Genomic DNA, 25,567 nt, shown 5'->3' with positions numbered 1-25,567 from the left:
GAATAAAGTGAATTGAGAGTTAAGAGAGAATTGACTCTTCTCCTCTGTGTACTAAGCCAGTAACCATAATCGGTGACCTCCGGTCAACAATACGGAGGCTGAGAGTCAGTTACCAGGTGGTCGCAGACATCTGCAGCCTCCTTCATGCAGAGCTGCTCCCAGCTGGGCCTGGTGGTATCTCATTACCTATTGCTGTTAAAGTGACCAATGCCCTCAACTTCTTCGCCTCCAGATCATTCCAGGGTGCCACCGGTGACATCGCCGGGGTCTCTCAGTTGTCTGCACACAAGTGCATAAGGCAGGTCACCGACTGTTTGTTTCACAGGGCCTCGCAATACATCAACTTTCCCATCGATGACCTCAGCCAGACAGAGAGGCAGTGGGATTCCTCTCTGTGGCTGGCTTCCCACGTGTACAAGGTGCAATTGATTGCACGCATATAGCAATCCGAGCACCTCCACACGAGCCAGGTCTGATCATCAACAGATAGAGTTATCACTCAATCAACGCTTAGCTCGTTTGTGACCATCACAAAAGATTTCTTCACGTGTGCACCAGATTCCCTGGCAGCTGCCATGATTCGTTCATTCTGAGGGAATCCAACATCCCGAGCCTCTTCGACGCACCGAACACTCTTAAGGGCTGGCTCCTCGGGTCAAGGGATACCCCCTACACACGTGGCTCTTGACACCCCTGAAGAACCCCATCATTGAGCAACAGCGTCAAAATAATGATAGCCACATCACCACCAGGTCTATAATTGAACATGCGATAAGACTGCTGAAGATGCAAATTCGGTGCCTCAATCATTCTGGGGGAGCACTTCAATACGTACCAGCGAGAATAGTGTGTTGTGTCCTGCACAACATGTGCAACAGAGAGGGGTGCAGTTGATGAGGCCCCATGCCCTCATCCACCATCCACATCTGCCATCCACATTGAATAGGAGCATTAGCAGTGCAGCAGGAGCAGGAGGAGGAGAGAAGGAGGAGGAGGACGAACCCATGGGTACAGCAGCGTCTCACCTGGCTGCTCATGAGGCCAGGGAGTCACTCATATGTGAACGGTTCTCATAAGATCAGAAAGTGAGAAGAATCTAGTCCTCATACCGCCTGGAAAGAGCAGCGCCAACACTAGCACCCACCCCCCCCATCTCCTGCACAAAACAGTCCTGCAACTACACATACACCCACTGTAAAGTGACCCACTGGGTGGCATCAAGTGTCACCATTCATGATGAAGCACATGAAAGGGCGCTATCACAAAAGCCAGTCAAGAATGGGCAAGACGAGGCAGTAGTGTTGAGAAAGATAACATTTAATGTGACTTTAACAAAAACTAAATTTAAATGAAAAACATGACAGTCTGTCAGACACCCTTGTGCATACCCTTCGTGATCACAAATCCTTAGCCTTTCTCTTCCTACCACTTCTACGTGGTGCATCCCCTGTGGCTGCAGCAGAGGGAGTGGCAGGTTGCTCATGTCCATGGCCGGACGCTTAGATGATTTCGGCCTACGCCCTCTGGGTTTTGGAGCCCGTGAGGGTCCCTCCAAAGACTGCTCCACTTGCATCTGTGTAGGGGCAGACTCGGCCACCTGGAGAGGAGGCAGCATTGTGGTTACTGGTTGAGAGGGGGGCAACGGGTGAGAGGTGGCAGTGCTTTGAGTGGTGACCCCACTTCCATGTCCCTTTCGCCATCATCCCTCTCCTGGACCAGGCCCACATCACTCCTACCACCCTGCTGGACACAGTTTGGAGGATGTGTATGATGCCTTGGAAGCCCAGTTGTAAAGTTTCTGTCTGCCTATTTAAGGCGGCAGAATGTTGTTCACTGTAAGCCTGAACGGCCATTATCAGGGCCTGAATGGACTCATTTGTGAGCCGTTCTTGAAGCTCAACGAAGGCTAGCCTTCTCTCCATCGCAGACATTTCCGCAGTTACCTGCGACACTATCTCAGACATTTCCGCAGTTATATGTGACGCTATCTCAGACATTTCCGCAGTTACATGCAACACTATCTCAGACAGTTCATCACGTCCCTGTGACACTATCTCAGAGATTCCCTCATGTCCCTGTGACACTATCTCAAATCTAGATGCTCCAGCTGACAGCCTGTCATGCAGTTGCGCAGACCGCCCATTGCGCAGCTTTTGGACAGAAAACCCAGAAACAAGGCTAAGGGGCACCAATAAGTCGTGATCGCGTGGGGAACATAAGTTTTTATCATTCAGGTTTGCCGCGCACCCTCCCGCTGCCATCCCACCGCCTTTTTAAAATCGAGCCCATGATGCTTTAATCAACAAGCTGCTGACTCACATTCCTATTTCAGTTTTTAAACTGCCTTGCAAAGTATAAAGTGGCCAACATTAACAATCACTACATGGTCTAAACAGCTGCTAAATGCTCAAAATCCTTTCATTCACCCTTACGATTTTTAGGTTCAAATTTAGATCAGAAACTCATTTTCTGAACATTCAAAATCCAACATACATATAGTGCTAAGAACAAAGAGAATCCAAATGCACAAAGTGCTACAAGCAATGTTGATTGTCCTCTCCCCCCGCTGACATTCATGGACTGGGAGGAATAAGCAGAGTTTAACTGTTTTAATTGGATTACGTTACCCTTCAACCATTTACAGAGACAAGGTTACTCTTCACATATTTAGAGATGGGAACGATTAATGTCCATTTTAATCTGATTTGCTCTTCATCTGATTCTTTGCTCCACACAAACATCTCTTGCAGCAAAACAAACAACACTTAACCATTAACCACATGGAGGCCACCACAGAGGCAAGAAACACACCAATGACATCCAGACAGTGGTACTGGATCCAGCTAAGCTCTTGAGCTGCGGGACGTAAATGTTCTGCCCCTCTGTGCTTCAGAACAAATTCCACCCAATAGACAGAAAGTTGCACTGGCTCGATTGGACGATCATTGTGCAGTGAAGACAGCTTCATCATGGTTTCTTTGTATCTACGACAGAAAAGGAAAGTCAAATTATTTTCAAATGGATAGGAGCAGCGTTAGGAGAAAGAAGCAAAGCACATTAGGTACAGAGGACATAAAACAGGCTGTCACCAAAGTCTGTCCTAGAGAACCAAGTATGTATTTCATCTCAAAATTGTCCATTAAAGTTAAACTGGAGGTCTCTTTGTAAATCAGCATGGTGAAGCAGTGCTGAACGGACCATAATTAGGAGAACAATATAATAGGGGGAGAAAATTGTAGTCACTTGCCCTTGAGGAACATTGAACTGGGCAAGGAATTTATCAAGATTTACACTGATGCAGAGAAACTGGGAAACATTTTTTTTTAAAAGAGCATTACTGCATATCAGAACTGGGTATCTACTAGGGAGCCCGAAGATTGATGCTCAAATATAAATGGGGTATGGTACCTCACTAAAGCTCAGAGATTCACATCTAAAGCCACTCAAAACACAGGATTGGTGGGAAGGGAACTTGTGCCTAGCTTTTAACACATTTTATTTCATAGAAATGGATAGAGAAATCTGCTGCAAACTTTCTCTCAGGTAGCCCTCAATGATATCTGATTTACTCAACAACAACAACTAGCATTGATAAAGCGCCCTTAACGTAATAAAACATCTCAAGGCGCTTCACAGGAGCGTAATCAGGAAAAAATTGACAACAGGCCAAGAAGAAGACATTAGGACAGCTGACGATGTAGGTTTTAAGGAGCTTCTTAAAGGGAGGTGAGGTTTGGACAGGAAATTCTGGAGCTTAGGGCTAGATGGCTGAAGGCACCACCGCTGATTATGGGGCGAAGGAAGGCGAGAATGCACTTGAGGCTAGAGTTGGAGCAGCGCAGAGTTCTCAGAGGGTTGTAGGGATGGAGGAGGTTATTACATTCAAAGAACAGCTTCCATTAAATTCAAAGCAGCTATCATCAATCTGTCTGATTCCAAACTGTAATTTTTTTTAAAAGATCAAATCAGCGAGCTCCCTTGTTACAGAGCTCTTTTTAAGGTAAAAATACAGCATAGAATGGAATTGTTCATTTTACTGACCTGGTATCGTTGATAACTGTGTTTAATGCATTAACTAGATCATGGGAGCTCATTTTTTCGATATCCAGGTCCACACCAGCACCGCGATCTACCATGCGTTGTACATTATATCCTTGATCCCCAAATAATGGTAACATGACAGATGGCACACCACTGCAGATGGCCTCATAGATTCCATTGGTCCCTCCATGGGTGATGAAGGCTCGTGTTTTGGGATGTCCTGGTTCACAGAAGGGTGAAACAAACAGAGTCAAACATCACTGAGACCTATTGAAAGCTCGATTACACAGTTATTTTCAATAATTAATCCAACCTGCTGCAGAATGGAGCTAGGCAGTGAAAACAGTGAAGTGATTCAAACAGCACTTCATAGATTTTGAACAAATTAGAAATCTTTCAGACTGCCTAAGACTCAAGTCATAGTTGGCTTGTTCTCCATACACAGATGCAGCCAGGCCTGCTGTGATTTCCAGCAAAAAAAAGTTATCTGTTTTTAATACAAATCCCAACATCTGCCACATTTGACCCCTGGTGACCCCACCTCAGTATTCTTGGATGTAATGTTTCCCTGACTAACCTGTTTGAACACCATTGACTCCTTTGATTGCTGTGATTATCTCTCTGCCGAGGTGTGATAAAGGGCAGTTAGAAAGATTATCTGTAATCACCAGGCATTGTTCTCTGACTATATATGCTGTGCCTTTATGTAACTCTTCACTTCACCTGACGAAGGAGCAAAGCTCCGAAAGCTTGTAATTTCAAATAAAGCTGTTGGACTATAACCTGGTGTTGTGCAACTCCTTACATTTGTCCACCCCAGTCCATCACCGGCATCTCCACATCATGTCTAAAACAGGCAGCTAATAAGTCTGTTTTTCCAGTTAACAGCTCACTAATTCAAGGGAGAGGGTAGATCACCTGACCCAGTCATTGCAGCAAAAACAGATTGGATATTTGTCAATCCAAAGTAAAGCCAGGCTATACAGTCTACATACTCCATCACTCGCGGGCGAACGCTAGACTGAGAATATATGACCATCTTTAGAAATTGGGCTTGAGGTTTTAAAGCTGTTGGACAGGCTAACGTTCTGGGTCACAAGGTTGTGGGTTCAAGTCCCACTCCAGAGACTTGAGCGCAAAATCTAGGCTGATACTCCAGTGTTATTACTGAAGGAGCGCTGCACTATCGGAGGTGCCGTCTTTCGGATGAGATGATGAGATGTTAAATCGAGGCCCAAATGCCCTCCCAGGGCACTATTTTCGATGAAGAGCAGGGGGGTCCCCCCCCCCCACCAGGTGTCCTCCCCAATATTTATCCCTCAACCAACATCCCCAAAACACTTTATCTTGTCATTATCACATTACTGTTTGTGGGACCTTGCTATGCACAAATTGGCTGCTGAGTTTCCTACAACAGTGACTACACTTCAAAAGTATTGCATTGGCTGTAAAGCACTTTGGGACATCCTAAGGTCATGAAAGGCGCTGTATAAATGCAAGTTTTTACTTTCTTTCTGCCCCTAAGTTGGTATCATCAGCAAATTCCAACATCATTCCTCTTGTGCCAAAGTCTAAATTATTTTATATTACTGGAAAACAAGAGAGATCCCAGCATGGATTCCTGGGGCAGACCAAGGCTCACATTCGCCAATCTGAAAAACATTTATTTAACCCGGGCGCACTGCCCATTGAGCAACCATTTTGGTACGTCGAGATAAATGACATCTTAGTATCTTACCTAGCAGATCGTTCTGTGGTAGCCATTTTACTAGTTTTGTATTTGGTGCCAGTGTAGTAGGAATCTCTCCAGTATATCTCCACAGGACCTTTAACAAAAGAGACAACAGCGCTGGATTACCATAAAAGGAGAAGAAAGTGAGGCAGAACAAGAGAAAGAGTGAATTAGAAAAGGAACAAGAGAATGTGAAGAGATAAGAGAAAATTAAATGGTACACTTTTAAAGGGAGTGCAGGAACAGAAAGGCCTGAGGGTTTACATACAGAAATCTTTGAAGGTGGCAGGACAAGTCGATAAGGCTGTTAAAAAAGCATACGGGTTTCTTGGCTTTATAAACAGAGGCATAGGGCTCGATATTAGCAGGGCGGCGGGTTCTCAGCGGGGGGGTCGACTGGGCGCATGGGTAACGCGCCCGGTGAAATCAGTGTGCTCCGCATGCAATCGCAGGGTAATTGGAGCCACCTACCTGTGTTTCCGGGTTTCCCGCTGGTAAGCTGCGCGGCGGGCGGACTGCGCATGCGCAGTAAGGTCTGTCAGCTGGAGGAGCCCTATTTAAAGGGGAAGTCCTCCACTGACTGATGCTGCAGAAGATAGGAAAAATTACAGCATGTAGCAGCCCAGGGGGAAGGCTGCTCCCAGATTTAATGATGCCTCACTCCAGGTATCATTGGATGGGGTGAGGAGGAGGGGGAGGACAGAGATCTTCCCCCCGGCAGGTGGGAGGAAGCAGCCTGTCTCTGCCACCAAGAAGGCCTGGCTCAAGGTGGCAGAGGAGGTCACCAGCACCACCAACATATCGCACACCTGCATACAGTGCAGGAGGCACTTCAATCACCTAAGTAAGTCAGCCGAAGTGAGTACACTTACTCATTCCCCTACACTCCGTCTGCCACATCACTGCCCTCACCCCACATCTCCTTCTGCACTGCCAACACTACTCTATCACATCACCCCTCACACCCACTCAAAGCTCATCCTCATCTTACCTGCACTTACTCACCTCGCCAGTACTCATCCCACTACTACCACTCAACCCAATCCTCATACAGTCTCATGGCTCTATCTCATACTCACCCTCTCATGCATCTCTTTCACGGTCAGCCTCACTCAACCTGCCACTACCTGTGCTGCAGCCACAGGGCATGCATCACATATGGTCAGTAGGAAGCGTAAGGCAAACATGTCGTGAGCATGAAGGGGATGCACAAGGGTGTTTGAGGGTTTGTCATGGTGTTTACTTATATTTAATTTCTGATCAACTCACATAACATATTATATTATCACCACTACTGCCATGTCTTTGCGAATCTTGTCTGGTTTGTGCAGTAATGCCCTTTCCTGAGGATCACTATGAAGACCCATAACTGATGCCACCCATTGTGTCACTGCAGAGTGGGTGTAGGTGTATTTGCAGGGCTCTTTTGTGCAGACGACTGAGAGACGTCGGCGATGTCCCCGGTGGCACCCTGGAAGGATGCGGAGGAGAAGTTGTTGAGGGCAGTGGTGACTTTGACAGCGACAGGTAAGAAGATAGTGCTTGGGCCAGCCGGGAGCAGCTCAGCATGAAGGAGGCTGCAGATGTCCACGACTACATGTCGAGTGACTCTGAGCCTCCATGTGCACTGCTGCTCAGAGAGGTCCAGGAAGCTGAGCCTCGGTCTGTAGACCCTGTGCCGCGGGTAGTGCCCTTTGCGATGCATCTCTCTCTGCGGTTGCCCTCCCTTCTGCTGTGCAGGTGGATGTGTCACAGCACTGTTTTGTGGAGCTCCACGTGTCAGAGGTGGACGGTGCAGCCGGCGAGGCTGATGAGGCTGTTCGCCCTCCGAGGAGGTCATGACTGCAGCTACGGCGAACCCCATCCGGAAGATGTACATCTGAGGGGGTCCGCAAGGTAGGTAAATGTGTCTGGACACCGGGATAAGTGTGCAAGTTGGTGAATTTTATTGGTAGGAGGAGGCTGGTGGAGGCCAAACTTTGTCCAAAGTGACAGAGTGGCCTCCTGCAATGAGTGAGGGTCTCCCCCCCCCCACCCAGCTGTCAAATGGACCTTTGCAGCTGCCACAGGCTGGTGGCTGCAACACGTCCATTTCAACTGGGAGTATTTCCCTCAGTACGGGAAACAGTCTCAGTTCATTGCAAAATCCCACCCCTCCTAAAATATCATGTTAATCAGGTCTGTAAACAACCTGAAGTACCTGTTTAAGTACTTTAAGTGGCACCCCGCCGGCTTTAATTGCCGGCAGGAGTCCCACATTCGGGGGCTGCACGTGCATGTCAGCGCGTCACTGGGGAACCCAGAAGTGGGCGGGTTGGAGCCAGGCTCCAGACCTGCCCCGGGAATCCTGGATTTTCGCAGCCCCCCGCCACGAACGCACCCGATCGCGGGTGCTAAAATCGAGCCCATAGAGTATAAAATCAAGGAATTTATGCTAACCCTTTATAAATCACTGGTTAGGCCTCAGCTGGAGTATTGTGTCCAATTCTGGGCACCCCTAAGGAAGGATGTCAAGGCATTGGAGAGGGTGCAGAATGGTACCAGTGTTGAGGGACTTCAGTTACGTGGAGAGACTGGAGAAGTTAGGATTGTTCTCCTTAGAGCAGAGAAGGTTAAGGGGAGATTTAATATAGGCATTCAAAATCACGAAGGGTTTTGGTAGAGTAAATAAGGAGAAACTGTTTCCACTGGCAGAAGGGTCAGCAATCAGAGGACACAGATTTAAGGTAATTGGCAAAAGAGCCAGAGGCGAGACGAGGAGAATTTTTTTTATGCAGCGAGTGGTTATGATTTGGAATGCACTGCCTGAAAGGGTGGTGGAAGCAGATTCAATAACAGCTTTCAAAAGGGAATTGGATATATACTTGAAGAGGAAAAATTTGCAAGGCTATAGGGAAAGAGCAGGCAAGTGGGACTAATTGGACAGCTCTTTCAAAGAGCTGGCACAGACACGATGGGCCAAACAGCACAGGGGAGAACTCCATTGCACTTCTTCGAAATAGTGGCTTGGGATCTTTTACGTCCACCTGAGAGGGCAGTCAGGATGGTTTAATGTCTCATCCGAAAGACGGCACCTCCTACAGTACTGCACTGGAGTGTCAGCCTAGCTTTTGTGCTCAAATCTCTGGAATGGGGCTTGAACCCATAACCTTCTGACTTAGAAGCATCTGTAAACTATCAGGGGAGTTCTAATTTATCTTAAAAATATTTTTCTTATCCTGTATAAATCATTTTTAATAATTAAGTATATATCTTCAATGTTTCCCCTCACTCACCTTCTGGGGAATTTGTCCCAATGCATCTGCAATAAGAATGGATTTCGCAATAGGCAATTCTGATACCATTGATCCCAGGGAGAAGATCACAACACCATGTTGTCCAGAACTGTTCACAAATTCTTCAAATTCCTGGGACATGCAAAATGGAGCTTTAGTTCACAGTGAAGATACATTGAAATGCTCCCCTTTTACTTAGCTTCTGCTATCAAAAGACAGTTAAAAGACGAAATTAGAAAAGTTTCTAACTTTATATCTATTTGTTCAGTGCCATTCCTACCTGAGGTAAAGGTTTTCTCTCCTTGCAATTGATGCCTCCAACTAGGACCATATTTGGCATCAGAGGTCTTGGATACTCAAATATGAAGTCAAACCGCATTAACCAGATGGAAGCACGACTCAGCAGTTGGACCAGTGTCACCTCTCTCCCAAGGAACTTGGTGGCCAGATCTTCAAAAGGTGAATATATAAAATGGCACAACAGTGGTTCTGTTAAACTGGCCAGCACATTTTTTGTCCTTTGGAAAAAGTTCATTCGATCTGTGTTCCCTGTGAAAAACCTTGGCACGTATGAGCATGGCCTGGGGCACTGAGTGGCGAAATAATCCAAACCACAAGGAATTCCTCGCAGCAAGTTCACAGTGGGCAGCGAGAGATACTCAGCAACAATAGCACCACAAGGAACGAAAGGGTCAGTCAGTAAAGCATCAAATTTTCTCTCAGCCAGCTCCTGCATCAGTTCTGTGTTGTACAGCAGACTCTCACAGGTAGTCAGGAAGAACTGCCTGAGAGTTTTTATCTTTTGAAATACAACACTGATTCTTTCAAAGAAAGACCCGTTGATGAGGATCTCTGGTCTGATGATGTCCATGTCTTCCCTGCTGTAAGGCACTGGGAACATCTTTGTTGTGTAGTAAGCGGATGGTTCCATATGCATGTTCACCTCAGGCACAACAACGACCACATTGTGACCTCTTTTCCCAAGTTCATCAATCAGAGTTTTGAGGGTTAACCAATGACTTCCATCCAAAGGCACCACGAGAAGGTCCCCGCTATCAGACACTCTCCACAGAGACACGAAAAGAAATAGCAGACATCCCACCACATGCAGTTTGTGAGAAGTGAAAGCCATTTTACAAAATGAAAACTTTTTTTTACAGCTCAGTGGCCGTAAAAAGATCTTATTTCAATGTGTGCTGGCTCAGGTCCAACTCACGCAGGATTCAAGTAACTGCCAACTGACACAAACTACACATAGCTGCCAGGGATCGTACTAATCACAGATTCATTGGTTGCAACATCAGCTTTTAACCATTTGCAGACAATTCATTTAATTGCTTCTGGACAATGAGCTGTTTTTGTACCTGACCGCAATAAACAATACTGTTCGCATAGGTTTTCTAGGTGTTTTCTTTTAAACTCCTGCTTATGTTATACAAAGCGTTAGTAAATGGCTCTCAAGATGAAGGATCAAGAGTGACTTTGGCAACGACTCTGATTTGTTTCCAGAATGAAACAAAAGGGTTAATGATTAATCGGGAGATCGCTCAGAAACATACTATTAGATTCAAAGTTAACCTGTTAATGCTTGAAGAAGCTTAGCCATTCTGCGGTTTCAAAAATGGCAAAACTATCTAGTACCTTGTCCAAGCAGCTATTTTGATACTGTTTTTTTAACATTCACCTTGGAAAAACAAAACACTGGCACCAGTTATGTGATTTCTCTACAGCTTCAGGAATTACATTACTGTCCTCTTTATTCTGCTTTCATTCTCTCTCGCTGCCTCTACTGAATTCAGTGCAAACACTGGTTAAATGATTAAAAACAAACTTTACTAAAAACATTATTGCCTGTAGAACTGCAGCTGATAAAAGAATGAGACCACTCGCTGTGAACTTAAGTCAATAAAGTACAGCTGTCGTTGCGTAACTTCATGTTTCACCCTGAAGAAGTTGCAGATTAAACTTTGACAAATAACTTCTTCATGATCTGTGGAATAAACTGTCATCTAGTGCTGAGCATGGCCTTGATTAAGATATTCAGAACGGAATTGGATCAGTTTCGCATTCTGCAGAAAGCAGAGGGACTTAGGATGGTGGCAGTAAAAAGGCAAAAATGCTTATAATAGTTCTTGAAATGGCCTGGATGACAATGCAAGATGGATGGGATGGATTATAAGCTGTTGAGGCCGGGGGTCAATTGAAAATCTCAAAACCGAGATTGACAGATTTTTGTTAAGCAAGGATATTAAGGATTACGGAACCAAGGCGGGTAGATGGAGTTACATCAGCCATGATCTCATTGAATGGCGGAACAGGCTCGAGGGGCTGAATGGCCTACTCCTGTTCCTACGGGATGAATGGCCACCTCTTATTCAGTACTTACTGCTTTACGATACAGCAGCTGGTAGACAGACCTGTTTGATCTCTGCCCTTCTGTAATTTCAATCATATTTTCAAACCTTCCATTGCATTTACAGTTGTCACTCAAAGAAAGTAAATCCAGCTAAAGTTCTGGATTGAAAAACTTATATTACAAATGGTACAACAGTGCAGAGTTCCTGTCTGTGATACTCTGCTGTCACGCTTCCTGTGTTGCACTTTGACACCACACTTTTTAATTGGCCAAAAAAAAATTTAAAACAATAAACGGCATGGACTCGATGGGCCGAATAGCCTTCTTCCGTGCTGTAACCATTCTATGATTATATGAAATCACAATTTGACTATTCCAACTCACCCATGGCTGTTCAGACTCATGAAAATTTATCAGATTTCAAACCCAATCAAATAACTGAAAACATTTCAACTACCATTTTTTTCTCTCAGTAACTGAAATTTCTAAGCCATGATTTTGCGAGGTGTTACAGGCACTGCAGGTCCTCACAGACAGCTGGAATGGGTCAGAAAACCAGGTGACTCTCGTGCATGACTTAACTTTATTGTGCAAATCATGCGAAAAGAGGCCCTTTGTTGAATTTTATGTCTTTGCGCAAGCATTGCCCGTACAAAGTAGGAGTAGGGGAGTCCTAGTACCTAGGAACATAGGAACAGGAGTAGGCCATTCAGGCCCTCGAGCCTATGTTCCGCCATTCAATTAGATCATGGCTGATCTGTACCTCAACTCCATTTATCTGCCTTGGTTCCATATCCCTTAATACTGTTACTCAATAAAAATCTTAGCAATCACAGTTTTGAAATTTTATCAACTGACCTAGCCTGAACAGCTTTTTGGGGGAAAGCTTGCTCAAAAAGGCCTCAAAGACAGCTGGAGGTTTCTCTTCCAGATAAATTGAACTTTTGTGTATATTGAGTTACCCCTTGCTGCATTTTGGTCCATACATAAGTAAATTTTGTTGATTAGTCTTCCAATTTTGCACTTTTTGTTTGTTTCTTTTCCTTCATTAGTCTTGGTTGCGACTGGCATTTAAGTTGCATCTTACAAACTGGTGATGACGAGTATTCTGTTAGTGGTTACAAACTGAGCTGTGAAAGAGGTGTTCGAAAATGACCATCAAATGCAGGTAAAGCAACTCTCAAGGGAAAGGACGAGAGCAACAAAGTGACCTTGGCTTTTACTCTAGATTGTTCCCAGAATGAAACGGAAGGGTTGATGATTAATCAGGTGATCGCACAGAAACACATCGACTATTAGATTTAAGGTTAACCTGTTAATGCTTGAAGACAACCCCATACTGGGGTTGTTTCAAAAATGGCAACACCCTCCAGTACCTTGTCCAAGTAGTTATTTTTGATAGTGTTTCTTTGCATTCACCTTGGAAAAAGAAAACACTAGCACCAGTTGTATGATTTCCATATAGCTTCAGGAATTACATTTTTTTTTATTTGTTCGTGGGATGTGGGCGTCGCTGGCAAGGCCAGCATTTATTGCCCATCACTAATTGCCCTTGAGAAGGTGGTGGTGAGCCGCCTTCTTGAACCGCAGCAGTCCGTGTGCTGTAGGTTCTCCCACAGTGCTGTTCGGAAGGGAGTTCCAGGATTTTGACCCAACGACGATGAAGGAATGGCGATATATTTCCAAATCGGGATGGTGTGCGACTTGGAGAGAAACGTGCAGGTGGTGGTGTTCCCATGTGCCTGCTGCCCTTGTACTTCTAGGTGGTAGAGGTCGCGGTTTGGGAGGTGCTGTTGAAGAAGCCTTGGTGAGTTGCTGCAATGCATCCTGTGGATGGTACACACTGCAGCCACAGTGCACCGGAGGTGAAAGGAATGAATGTTTAGGGTGGTGGATAGGGTGCCAATCAAGTGGGCTGCTTTCTCCTGAATGGTGTCGAGCTCCTAGAGTGTTGTTGGAGCTGCACTCATCCAGGCAAGTGGACAGTATTCCATCACACTCCTGACTTGTGCCTTGTAGATGGTGGAAAGGCTTTGGGGAGTCAGGAGGTGAGTCACTCGCTGCAGAATACCCAGCCTCTGACCTGTTCTTGTAGCCACAGAATTTATGTGGCTGGTCCAGTTAAGTTTCTAGTCAATGATGACTCCCAGGGTGTCGATGGCGGGGGATTTGGCGATGGTAATGCTGTTGAATGTCAAGGGGAGGTGGTTAGACTCTCTCTTGTTGGAGATGGTCATTGCTGGCACTTGTCTGGCGCGAATGTTACTTGCCATTTATCAGCCCAACCCTGGATGTTGTCCAGGTCTTGCTGCATATGGGCACTGACTGCTTCATTATCTGAAGGGTTGCGAATGGAACTGAATGCTGTGCAATCATCAGCGAACATCAATATTTCTGACCTTATGATGGAGGGAAGGGTATTGATGAAGCAGCTGAAGATGGTTGGGCCTAGGACACTGCCCTGAGGAACTCCTGCAGCAATGTCCTGGGGCTGAGATGATTGGCCTCCAACAACCAATACCAGCTTCCTTTGTGCTCGGTATGACTCCAGCCACTGGAGGGTTTTCCCCCTGATTCCCATTGACTTCAATTTTACTCGGGCTCCTTGGTGTCACACTCGGTCAAATGCTGCCTTGATGTCAAGGGCAGTCACTCTCACCTCACCTCTGGAATTCAGCTCTTTTGTCCATGTTTGGACCAAGGCTGTAATGAGGTCTGGAGCCGAGTGGTCATGGCGGAACCCATCTGAGCATCAGTGAGCAGGTTATTGGCGAGTAAGTGCCGCTTGATAGCACTGTTGACGACACCTTCCATCACTTTGCTGATGATTGAGAGTAGACTGATGGGGTGGTAATTGGCTGGATTGGATTTGTCCTGCGTTTTGTGGACAGGACGTACCTGGGCAATTTTCCGCATTGTCGGGTAGATGCCAGTGTTGTAGCTGTACTGGAACAGTTTGGCTAACGGCGTGGCTAGTTCTGGAGCACAAGTTTTCAGCACTACAGCCGGGATGTTGTCGGGGCCCTGAGCCTTTGTTGTAGCCAGTGCACTCAGCCATTTCTTGATATCACGTGGAGTGAATCAAATAGGCCAAAGACTGGCTTCTGTGATGGTGGGGATATCAGGAGGAGGCCGAGATGGATCATCTACTTGGCACTTCTGGCTGAAGATGGTTGCAAACGCTTCAGCCTTGTCTTTTGCACTCATGTGCTGGACTCTGCCATCATTGAGGATGTTGATGTTTACAGAGCCTTCTCCTCCCGTTAGATGTTTAATTGTCCACCACCATTCACGACTGGATGTGGCAGGACTGCAGAGCTTTGATCTGATCCGTTGGTTGTGGAATCACTTAGCTGTGTCTATAGCATGTTGTTCTACTGTTTAGTATGCATGTATTGTTGTGTTGTAGCTTCACCAGGTTGGCACCTCATTTTTAGGTACGCCTGGTGCTGTTCCTGGCATGCTCTTCTACACTCCTCATTGAACCAGGGTTGATCCCCTGGCTTGTTGGTAATGATAGAGTGAGGAATATGCTGGGCCATGAGGTTACAGATTGTGCTGGAGTACAATTCTGCTGCTGATGATGGCCCACAGCGCCTCATGGATGCCCAGTTCTGAGCTGCTAGATCTGTTCTGAATCTTTCCCATTTAGCACGGTGGTAGTGCCACATAACATGTTGGATGGTGTCCTCAGTGTGAAGATGGGACTTTGTCTCCACAAGGACTATGCGGTGGTCACTCTACCAATACTATCATGGTCAGATGTATCTGCGACAGGTAGATTGGTGAGGACAAGGTCAAGTAGGTTTCTCCCTCGTGTTGGTTCGTTCACCACCTGGCGCAGGCCCAGTCTGGCAGCTATGTCCTTCAGGACTCGGTGAGCTCAGGAAGTAGTGGTGTTACCGAGCCACTCGTGATGATGGACATTGAAGTCCCCCACCCAGAGTACATTCTGTGCCCTTGCTATCCTCAGTGCTTTCTTCAAGTGGTGCTCAACATGGAGGAGGACTGATTCATCAGCTGAGGGAGGACGATAAGTGGTAATCAGCAGAAGGTTTCCTTGCCCATGTTTGACCTGATGCCATGAGTTTTCATGGGGTCCGGAGTCAATATTGAGGATTCCCAGGGACACTCCCTCCTGACTGTATATCACTGTACCGCCACCTCTGGTGGGTCTGTCCTGCCGGTGGGACAGGACATACCCAGGGATGGTGATGGAAGAGTCTGGGACGTTGGCTGAAAGGTATGATTCTGTGAGTATGGCTATGTCAGGCTGTTGCTTGACTAGTCTATGGGACAGCTCTCCCAATTTTGGCACAAGTCCCCAGATGTTAGTGAGGAGGACTTTGCAGGGTCGACTGGGCTTGGTTTGCCTTTGTCGTGTCCGGTGCCTAGTGGTCTGATGTCAGGTGGTCCGTCCGGTTTTATTCTTATTATGACTTTTTGTAGCGACATTGTACAACTGAGCGGCTTGCTAGGCCATTTCAGAGGGAGATTAAGAATCAACTACATTGCTGTGGGTCTGGGGTCATATATTGGCCAGACGTGGTAAGGACGGCTTAGCTCTGTCTACAGCATGTTGCTTCCGCTGTTTAGCATGCATATAGTGTTGTGTAGTAGCTTCACCGGGTTGGCACCTCATTTTTAGGTACGCCTGGTGCTGCTCCTGGCATGCTCTTCTATACTCCTCATTGAACCAGGGTTGATCCCCTGGCTTGTTGGTAATGGTAGATTGAGGAATATGCCGGGCCATGAGGTTACAGATTGTGCTGGAATACAATTCTGCTGCTGCTGATGGCCCACAGTGCCTCATGGATGCCCAGTTTTGAGCTGTTAGATCTGTTCTGAATCTATCCCATTTAGCACGGTGGTAGTGCCACACAACACGTTGGATGGTGTCCTCTGTGTGAAGACGGGACTCTGTCTCGATAAGGACTGTGCGGTGGTCACTCCGACCAATACTGTCATGGGCAGATGCATCTGCGACAAGTAGATTGGTGAGGACGAGGTCAAGTAGGTTTTTCCCCTCGAGTTGGTTCGCTCACCACCTGCCACAAGCCCAGTCTGGCAGCTGCGTCCTTCAGGACTCGGCCAGCTCGGTCAGTAGTGCTGCTAATCAGCCACTCTTGGCGATGGTCATTGAAGTCCCCCACTCAGAGTACATTCTGTGCCCTTACCACCCTCAATGCTTCCTCCAAGTGGTGCTCAAAATGGAGGAGGACTGATTCATCAACTGAGGGAGGGCGGTAGGTGGTAGTTTCAGCCAACGTCCCAGACTGTTCCATTACCATCCCTGGGTATGTCCTGTCCCACTGGCAGGACAGATCCAACAGAGGTGGCGATACAGTGCTATACAGTCAGGAGGGAGTGCCCTGGAAGTCCTCAACATTGACTCTGGACCCCATGAAATCCCATGTCATCAGGTCAAACATGGGCAAGGAAACCTCCTGCTGATTACCACCTACCGGCCTCCCTCAGCTGATGAATCAGTCCTCCTCCATGTTGAGCACCACTTGGAGGAAGCATTGAGGGTGGCAAGAGCACAGAATGTACTCTGAGTGGGGGACTTCAATGACCATCGCCAAGAGTGGCTGATTAGCAGCACTACTGACCGAGCTGGCCGAGTCCTGAAGGACGCAGCTGCCAGACTGGGCTTGTGGCATGTGGTGAGCAAACCAACACAAGGGAAAAACCTACTTGACCTCGTCCTCACCAATCTACTTGTCGCAGATGCATCTGTCCATGACAGTATTGGTCGGAGTGACCACCGCACAGTCCTTATCGAGATAGAGTCCCGTCTTCACACAGAGGACACCTTCCAACGTGTTGTGTGGCATTACCACCGTGCTAAATGGGATAGATTCAGAACCGATCTCGCAGCTCAAAACTGGGCATCCATGAGGCACTGTGGGCCATCAGCAGCAGCAGAATTGTATTCCAGCACAATTTGAAACCTCATGGCCCGACATATTCCTTGCGCTACCATTAGCAACAAGCCAGGGGATCAAACTTAGTTCAATGAGGAGTGTAGAAGAGCATGCCAGGAGCAGCACCAGGCGTACCTAAAAATGGACCTAAACAGCGGAAGCAACATGCTATAGAGAGAGCTAAGCGATTCCACAACCAATGAATTAGATCAAAGCTCTGCAGTCCTGCCACATCCAGTTGTGAATGGTGGTCGACAATTAAACAACTAATGGGAGGAGGAGGCTCTGTGAACATCCCTATCCTCAATGATGGCAGAGTCCAGCACGTGAGTGAAAAGACAAGGCTGAAGCGTTTGCAACCATCTTCAGCCAAAAGTGTCGAGTGGATGATCCATCTCGGCCTCCTCCCGATATCCCCACCATCACAGAAGCCAGTCTTTAGCCAATTCGATTCACCCCATGTGATATTAAGAAACGACTGAGTGCACTGGATATAACAAAGGCTACGGGCTCCGATAACATCCCGACAACACAATGTAGTCCTTAAGACTTGTGCTCCAGAACTAGCCGCGCCTCTAGCCAAACTGTTCCAGTACAGCTACAACACTGGCATCCACCCGACGAGGTGGAAAATTGCCCAGGTATGTCCCGTCCACAAAAAGCAGGACAAATCCAAACCAGCCAATTATCAGCCTAATCTCAATCATCAGCAAAGTGATGGAAGGTGTCCTCAACAGTGCTATCAAGTGGCACTTACTCACCAATAACCTGCTCACCGATGCTCAGTTTGGGTTCCGCCATGACCACTCGGCTCCAGACCTCATTACAGCCTTGGTCCAAACATGGACAAAAGAGCTGAATTCCAGAGGTGAGATGAGAGTGACTGCCCTTGACATCAAGGCAGCCTTTGACCGAGTGCGGCACCAAGGAGCCCTCGTAAAATTGAGGTCAATGGGAATCAGGGGGAAAACTCTCCAGTGGCTGGAGTCATGCCTAGCACAAAGGAAGATGGTAGTGGTTGTTGGAGGCCAATCATCTCAGCCTCAGGACATTGTTGCAGGAGTTCCTCAGGGCAGTGTCCTTGGTCCAACCATCTTCAGCTGCTTCATCAATGACCTTCCCTCCATCCTAAGGTCAGAAATGGGGATGTTGGCTGATGATTGCACAGTGTTCAGTTCCATTCGTAACCTCTCAGATAATGAAGCAGTCAGTGCCCGCATGCAGCAAGACCTGGACAACATCGAGGGCTGGGCTGATAAGTGGCAAGTAACATTAGCGCCAGACAAGTGCCAGGCAATGACCATCTCCAACAAGAGAGAGTCTAACCACCTCCCCTTGACATTCAACAGCATTATCATCGCCAAATCCCCCATCAACATTGTGGGCGTCACCACTGACCTCCTGACTCCCCAAAGTCTTTCTACCATCTACAAGGCACAAGTCAGAGTGTAATGGAATACTCTCCACTTGCCTGGATAAGTGCAGCTCCAACAACACTCAAGAAGCTTGACACCATCCAGGGCAAAGCAGCCCGCTTGATTGGCAACCATCCACCACCCTAAACATTCACTCCTTTCACCACCGGCGCACCTTGGCTGCAGTGTGTACCATCCACAGGATGCACTGCAGCAACTCGCCAAGGCTTCTTCGACAGCACCTCCCAAACCTGCAACCTTTAGCACAAGGGCAGCAGGCACATGGGAACAACACCTCCTGCACGTTCCCCTCCAAGTAACACACCATCCCGACTTGGAAATATATCGCCATTCCTTCGTCAAAATCCTGGAACTCCCTACCTAACAGCACTATGGGAGAACCTTCACCACACGGACTGCTGCGGTTCAAGAAGGCGGCTCACCACCACCTTCTCAAGGGCAATTAGGGATGGGCAATAAATGCTGGACTTGCCAGCGACAACCACATCCCATGAATGAATAAAAAAAGTCAGCAGGAGGTTTCCTTGTCCATGTTTGACCAGATGTCATGAGATTTCATGGGGTCCGGGTCCTGAGGGCCACTCTCTCCTGACTGTACCGCCATCTCTGGTGGGTCTAACCTGCCGGTGGGACAGGACATACCCAGGAATGGTAATGGAAGAGTCTGGGACGTTTGCTGAAAGGTATTCTGTGAGTATGGCTATGTCAGGCTGTTGCTTGACTAGACTGTGGGACAGCTCTCCCAATTCTGGCACAAGTCCCCAGATGTTAGTGAGGAGGACCTTTCAGGATCGACTGGGCTTGGTTTGTCTTTGTCATGTCTGGTGCCTAGTGGTCCGATGCCGGGTGGTCCGTCCGGTTTTATTCTTATTATGACTTTCTGTAGCGACATGGCCACACCCATCTGTACCTCTGTACATCAATAGACCCGGCCACATAGCTGAAACTTTTTTCACTGCTTCCGCTTCCCAAGACAGGCTGACCCAGAGTCCTGCCATCTGTTACGCAATATCCTGCAGACATCTAGGTCAGGGCCGGCTCCTCCTGTACAACTGAAGGTTACTGCAGCATGAAGCTTTAATGCTACCGGATCCTTCCATTGAGTGCAAAGCGTCACACAAGTTTCCCATTCAAGCATCAGGGCTCTTTGTATCAACCCGATGGCCTTTATGATGAGAAAGGCTTTGCACTCGATTTTTGTTCAGGTGGCATCTGACCACTGAAATACCACTCTGCACAACATTGGACATTATCCAGGAACAAGCATTCCACAATGTCTGCATTACTTGAACAAGAAGAAACAGTGGGTGGATGACTCTTAAGAGAACTGTACTATTTGCTGACCCCAATAAGAAACCCTTAACTTCAAAGGAGGACCTCAGCCTGATTGCCTCATATCTGTTTGCTGTTCCACAGCGGCCATGAGGTAAAGTGTTCCATGCATCTAGGCAGAGTGAATGGGTGCAAAAGGGCAACGGCTGTACGCAGTGCTTGAAATGGTACCTTGCAGAAGGTGTGGGAGTTCACAACTTAAGTCTGTCCCATGTTTGATGAGCCCAAGAAATGTGTGCAAAACTGAGCTTCCCATTACTTTGCTCCTAGCAGACATCTTCCTTACTTGCATCCAGGTACAAGGGACCTATAATGACTGCATTAACCTGGCCGGCAACCTGTGTTCATGCAGCGGATACCTGCACATTTACTGGAGGGACTGGAGGGTGGCCTTCAGGTTCAAATAGGACCAACCTCCTTAGGTAACCTCCTGCAACATAACTTTAAACTCCACATTTGCCAGGAAGTGCAGCAACATATATTCGCTCTTTCTACAACTTAACACCATGACTAACCTTTTTTCTAGCTAACTTACTTATTCTAGTTCCTAATCTACTACTCCTGTGCTCCAAGTGGCATGAGATTCAGCAGTGGGTGTCTGGGATGGTTCCCCTGGAGGCTTAGAGACAAGAGGTGACTATTGTCTTAGGGTAACTGCTTTCCCAGAGATACCAGCTTTGGCAGCCGGGCGCTTGTAATAGCAAGGGGTGCTAAGCCTCAGTCTCAAGCTCCCTCATGAAGGCAATGGAGTGGGCTTTAAGGAAGCGGGTACATAGTAACTCTCTGCAGACAGTCTGTGCTCACTCCTGGTACTGGGTACAGTCTCAGAGGTGCAACTGGTCAGTTTCATTGCAGACTGTGAAAGTGTTCTGTTCAAGACATCTATTGAAGCTGCCACTACTGAAGACACCAGCATCCTCAGAAAGACTTCCTGGCACCTTGATGCAGAACCATTTTCCCAGGCTGTCACAGTCTCCAGGGTAAAGATCGTGAGGCACTACCTGCAATGTGTTGCAGATACCGGTAATTGACTCCTTCTGCTTGTCCACATGCGTTCAAGCCATCTCCACTGCCTGCACAAATCATTGTTTTTTTTGAAGATTAGGCCTCTGAGATCTGAGTCCATAGGTTCCTCAGCTGAGGGTGACCATTTCTTCCCCCTCCATGGAGGAATGGCACTCTCTCTTGGCTCAGACTCTCTCCTGAGTCAAAAGGTTGTGGGTTCAAGCCCCATTCCAGAGACTTGATCACATAATCCAGGCTGACACTTCAGTACAATAGTGAGGGAGTGCTGTACTGTCAGATGAGACATCAAACCAAGGCCCATCTGTCCGCAAGTGTGACCCTGAGTTTCCCATCACTTGCCACTTTAATTCTCCATCCCACTCCCACTCTGACCTCTCTGTCCTCGGCCACCTACACTGTTCAAATGAAGCCCAACGCAAGCTCAAGGAACAGTACCTCATCTCTCTACTAGGCACTTTATAGCCTTCCGGCCTGAACATTTAAAAAAATTTGTTCATGGGATGTGGGCGTCGCTGGCAAGGCCAGCATTTATTGCCCATCCCTAATTGCCCTTGAGGAGATGGTGGTGAGCCGCCTTCTTGAACCGCTGCAGTCCATGTGGTGAAGGTTCTCCCACAGTGCTGTTAGGTTGGGAGTTCCAGGATTTTGACACAGCGACGATGAAGGAACGACGATATATTTCCAAGTTGGGATGGTGTGTTTCCCATGTGCCTGCTGCCCTTGTCCTTCTAGGTGCTAGAGGTCGCGGGTTTGGGAGGTGCTATCAAAGAAGCCTTGGCGAGTTGCTGTAGTGCATCCTGTGGATGGTAAACACTGCAGACACGGTGCACCGGTGGTGAAGGGAGTAAATGTTTATGGTGGTGGATGGGGTGCCAATCAAGCGGGCTGCTTTGTCCTGGATGGTGTCGAGCTTCTTGAGTGTTGCTGGAGCTGCACTCATCCAGGCAAGTGGAGAGTATTTCATCACACTCCTGACTTGTGCATTGTAGATGGTGGAAAGGCTTTGGGGAGTCAGGAGGTGAGTCACACGCTGCAGAATACCCGGCCTCTGACCTGCTCTTATAGCCACAGTATTTATGTGGCTGGTCCAGTTAAGTTTCTGGTCAACGGTGACCCCCAGGATGTTGATGATGGGGGATTCAGCAATGGTAATGCCAAGGGGAGGTGTTTAGACTCTCTCTTGTTGGAGATGGTCATTGCCTGGCACTTGTCTGGCGCGAACGTTACTTGCCACTTATCAGCCAAACCCTGGATGTTGTCCAGGTCTTGCTGCGTGCGGGCACGGGCTGCTTCATTATCTGAGGGGTTGCGAATGGAACTGAACACTGTGCAATCATCATCGTACATCCCCATTTCTGACTTTATGATGGAGGGATGGTCATTGATGAAGCAGCTGAAGATGGTTGGGCCAAGGACACGGCCCTGAGGAACTTCTGCAGCAATGTCCTGGGGCTGAGATGATTGGCCTCCAACAACCACTACCATCTTCCTTTGTGCTAGGTGTGACTCCAGCCACTGGAGGGTTTTCCCCCTGATTCCCATTGATTTCAATTTTACGAGGGCTCCTTGGTGCCACACTAGGTCAAATGTTGCCTTGATGTCAAGGGCAGTTACTATCACCTCACCTCTGGAATTCAGCTCTTTTGTCCACATTTGGACCAAGGCTGTAATAATGTCTGGAGCCGAGTGGTCTACGCAGAACCCAAACTGAGCATCGGTCAGCAGGTTATCGATGAGTAAGTGCCGCTTAATAGCACTGTCGACGACATCTTCCATCACTGTGTGATGATCGAGAGTAGACTGATGGGGTGGTAATTGGCCAGATTGGCCACAAAAAGCAGGACATACCTGGGCAATTTTCCACATTGTCGGGTAGAAGCCAGTGTTGTAGCTGTACTGGAACAGTTTGGCTAGAGGCGCGGCTAGTTCTGGAGCACAAGTCTTCAACACTACAGTTGGGATGTTGTCAGAGCCCATAGCCTTTGTTGTATCCAGTGCACTCAGCCGTTTCTTGATATCACGTGGAGTGAATCAAATTGGCTGAAGACTGGCTTCTGTGATGGTGGGGATATCGGGAGGAGGCCGAGATGGATCATTCACTCAGCACTTCTGGCCAAAGATGGTTGCAAACGCTTCAGCCTTGTCTTTTGCACTCATGTGCTGGACTCTGCCATCATTGAGAATGGGAATGTTCACAGAGCCTCCTCCTCCAGTTAGTTGTTTAATTGTCCACCACCATTCACGACTGAATGTGGCAGGAGTGCAGAGCTTTGATCTGATCCGTTGATTGTGGAATTGCTTAGCTCTGTCGATAGCATTTTGCTTCCGCTGTTTAGCATGCATGTAGTCCTGTGTTATTGCTTCACCAGGTTAGCACCTCATTTTCAGGTATGCCTGCTGCTGCTCCTGGCATGCTCTTCTACTGGCTGTTCGGTAATCACTGCTGGCAAGTGCACATGTTTAGATCTTGGGGAACGTGTCAGCACCTGTGGAACTGCATTCCAGCCTGTCAATGTCCTGAAAAAGAAACCGGTAAAGAAAATATATTTTACGCAGCTCACTAATTCTCATAAATTGTTAACCCTTAAAAAACTGAAAATAATACTTTTTCAGATCAAGAATTACAAGACCCTGGTTATCAGATCTCTATTATATATAGAATTACAGGATGATTACACAGGTCATTACATTCCTCAGTGTAGATGAGGAAGAAGAGGGGGCAATGGATGGATTCTGGGAGATCTTGGAGGTGACGGTGTGGAAGTGGAGAGAGAAGCCAATGCTAGAGATGCTTTGGCTATGATCGACTAGGTGAGAGTGCCTGGCTCACTTGCCATTTTTTCTTTTTCACCCAATTTCCCTTCTGTGCAAGTAAGTTTTATTTTTGATTTCACTAGTGGCACTGCACAAAAGGGTTATGGCCAGGGAATTACATTTCTGAGGCGGGGGGAGGTCATCTGGTAGGGGAACATGAAAAGTAACAAGACACTACAAAATAATTAAAACTTTAAACTCACCTTTGCCAAGTTGGCTGTTGGACAGAAATTTCAGAAAGTAACTTGCTGCAACGTGACCCAGTGGCCAGAGCATGGAACTGCGGGCAGATGCAAACGAAGCTTGTATCCTGGACACTCCCAGTATTCCTCTCAACCAACTCATCCCTGCCGTTAATATCTTTTACACGTCAACTTATCTCATGTTCCAACACTCAGATCCGTACAATAATATGGGGATAACCATCACTTCATAAATTCTCACCTTTGTTTTTACCAAAATAATGTTAGCCTTCCATATCCTGCTTAATCTTTCACAAGCAACAGAAGCAAGTTCAATTCTTCTTTTGATGGCTTCTTCACAACTCCCATTCTCTGACACTAGCCCACCAAGGTATATAAGCTTTTCAACCTGTTCAACTGCATCCCCTTCAACTGTAATATGTACATCTTCCTGACACTTCCCAAATGACATGATTTTTGTTTTCTTTGAATTAATCTGTAATCCTAATTATCTACTCTCCACATACACCTTATCAGTTAGTTTTAGCAAATCTGTTTCAGATGTTGCCATAAGGTCAATATCATCAACAAATCTGAGATTGTTTAAAATCTTGCAACATAAGGAGATTCCTCCAATATCATCTTTTAGTGCAAGATTCATTCCTAGATTAAATAAATCAGGCAACAGTGTGCATCCTTGTCTCACCTCAATCGTTGATATAAACCATTTTGTTAGTTTCCTATCCACTCTAACAGTGCTCAGGTACTTGTTATAGATGTTTTCTATCATTCTGACAAGTTTCTCAGGAAAACCAAATATCTTCAAAACATGCCATATCCCTTCTCGCCATACACTGTCAAAGGCCTACTTAAAATCTATGAAGCTGTTGTAACAATGGATGATGTGCTCTACAAATTTCTCCAAAATCTGTCTAATCAGTTACTGAATTACAGTGCCTTATTTGTAATGAGGAATAGGTCATTTTCCAATCTCAATCAAATTTCTTGCCTGAGCTGGTTTTAAAGGACAAGAAACTTTAGATACATATGGTTTTACTCACAGTGGATATAGGCTAGACATTCGACCCTTTAACTATAAATGGGTGGTAAATCTAGTCCGCATGGTCTCTTGAGTAATATGATGCCACTATTTTTGACAGAAGTACTATTTTTGTCTATTGCAAAGTAATTGCTATATGCACAATCAGATTTCATGCTGGATTGCTCTACTCCAGAGACCAAAATAAAGATTGGCAGACTTTGTTGAGTCTCAGTCGTTAAGATGGACAATCATTAATTTTGATCAAAAATGTGACCTATTTTAACGCGACTCTTACACATAAGTAAACATAAATAAATACAGCTCCATATGTTTTTCAGCCTGTCTCAGTCTTGATGATCATAAATCTTACTCCTAACCTTTCCCTGATGTTGACCGCTCTGCTA

General features: G+C 46.8%; 1 protein-coding gene across 1 annotated transcript; it reads right to left on the bottom strand.

Annotated features, from left to right (window-relative positions):
• Positions 1 to 1,299: 1,299 nt before the first annotated feature.
• On the bottom strand, positions 1,300 to 10,588 carry LOC137323924 (UDP-glucuronosyltransferase 1A1-like). Its single transcript, XM_067988013.1, has 5 exons — positions 9,329 to 10,588; positions 9,049 to 9,180; positions 5,780 to 5,867; positions 4,042 to 4,261; positions 1,300 to 2,984 (listed from the first exon to the last, which is right to left on the bottom strand). Exons 1-5 carry the CDS (start codon positions 10,178 to 10,180, stop codon positions 2,696 to 2,698), a joined length of 1,581 nt encoding a protein of 526 aa, XP_067844114.1. The 5' UTR covers positions 10,181 to 10,588; the 3' UTR covers positions 1,300 to 2,695.
• Between the last annotated feature and the right edge of the window lie 14,979 nt (positions 10,589 to 25,567).

The sequence above is a fragment of the Heptranchias perlo genome, chromosome 7 (genome assembly GCF_035084215.1).
Source record: "Heptranchias perlo isolate sHepPer1 chromosome 7, sHepPer1.hap1, whole genome shotgun sequence".
Classification (NCBI taxonomy): Eukaryota; Metazoa; Chordata; class Chondrichthyes; order Hexanchiformes; family Hexanchidae; genus Heptranchias; species Heptranchias perlo.
This window is presented reverse-complemented; position numbering and strand designations above follow the sequence as displayed.

What these genes read in the sequence shown, in the direction of transcription:
- LOC137323924 (XM_067988013.1), bottom strand. Translation starts at nt 10,180, where the DNA reads ATGGCTTTCACTTCTCACAAACTGCATGTGGTGGGATGTCTGCTATTT. An exon ending in AGAGAAAACCTTTACCTCAG is followed by an intron (nt 9,181 to 9,328) that starts GTAGGAATGGCA and finishes TGCATGTCCCAG; the next exon opens with GAATTTGAAGAATTTGTGAA. An exon ending in ACCACAGAACGATCTGCTAG is followed by an intron (nt 4,262 to 5,779) that starts GTAAGATACTAA and finishes TCTGTGAACCAG; the next exon opens with GACATCCCAAAACACGAGCC.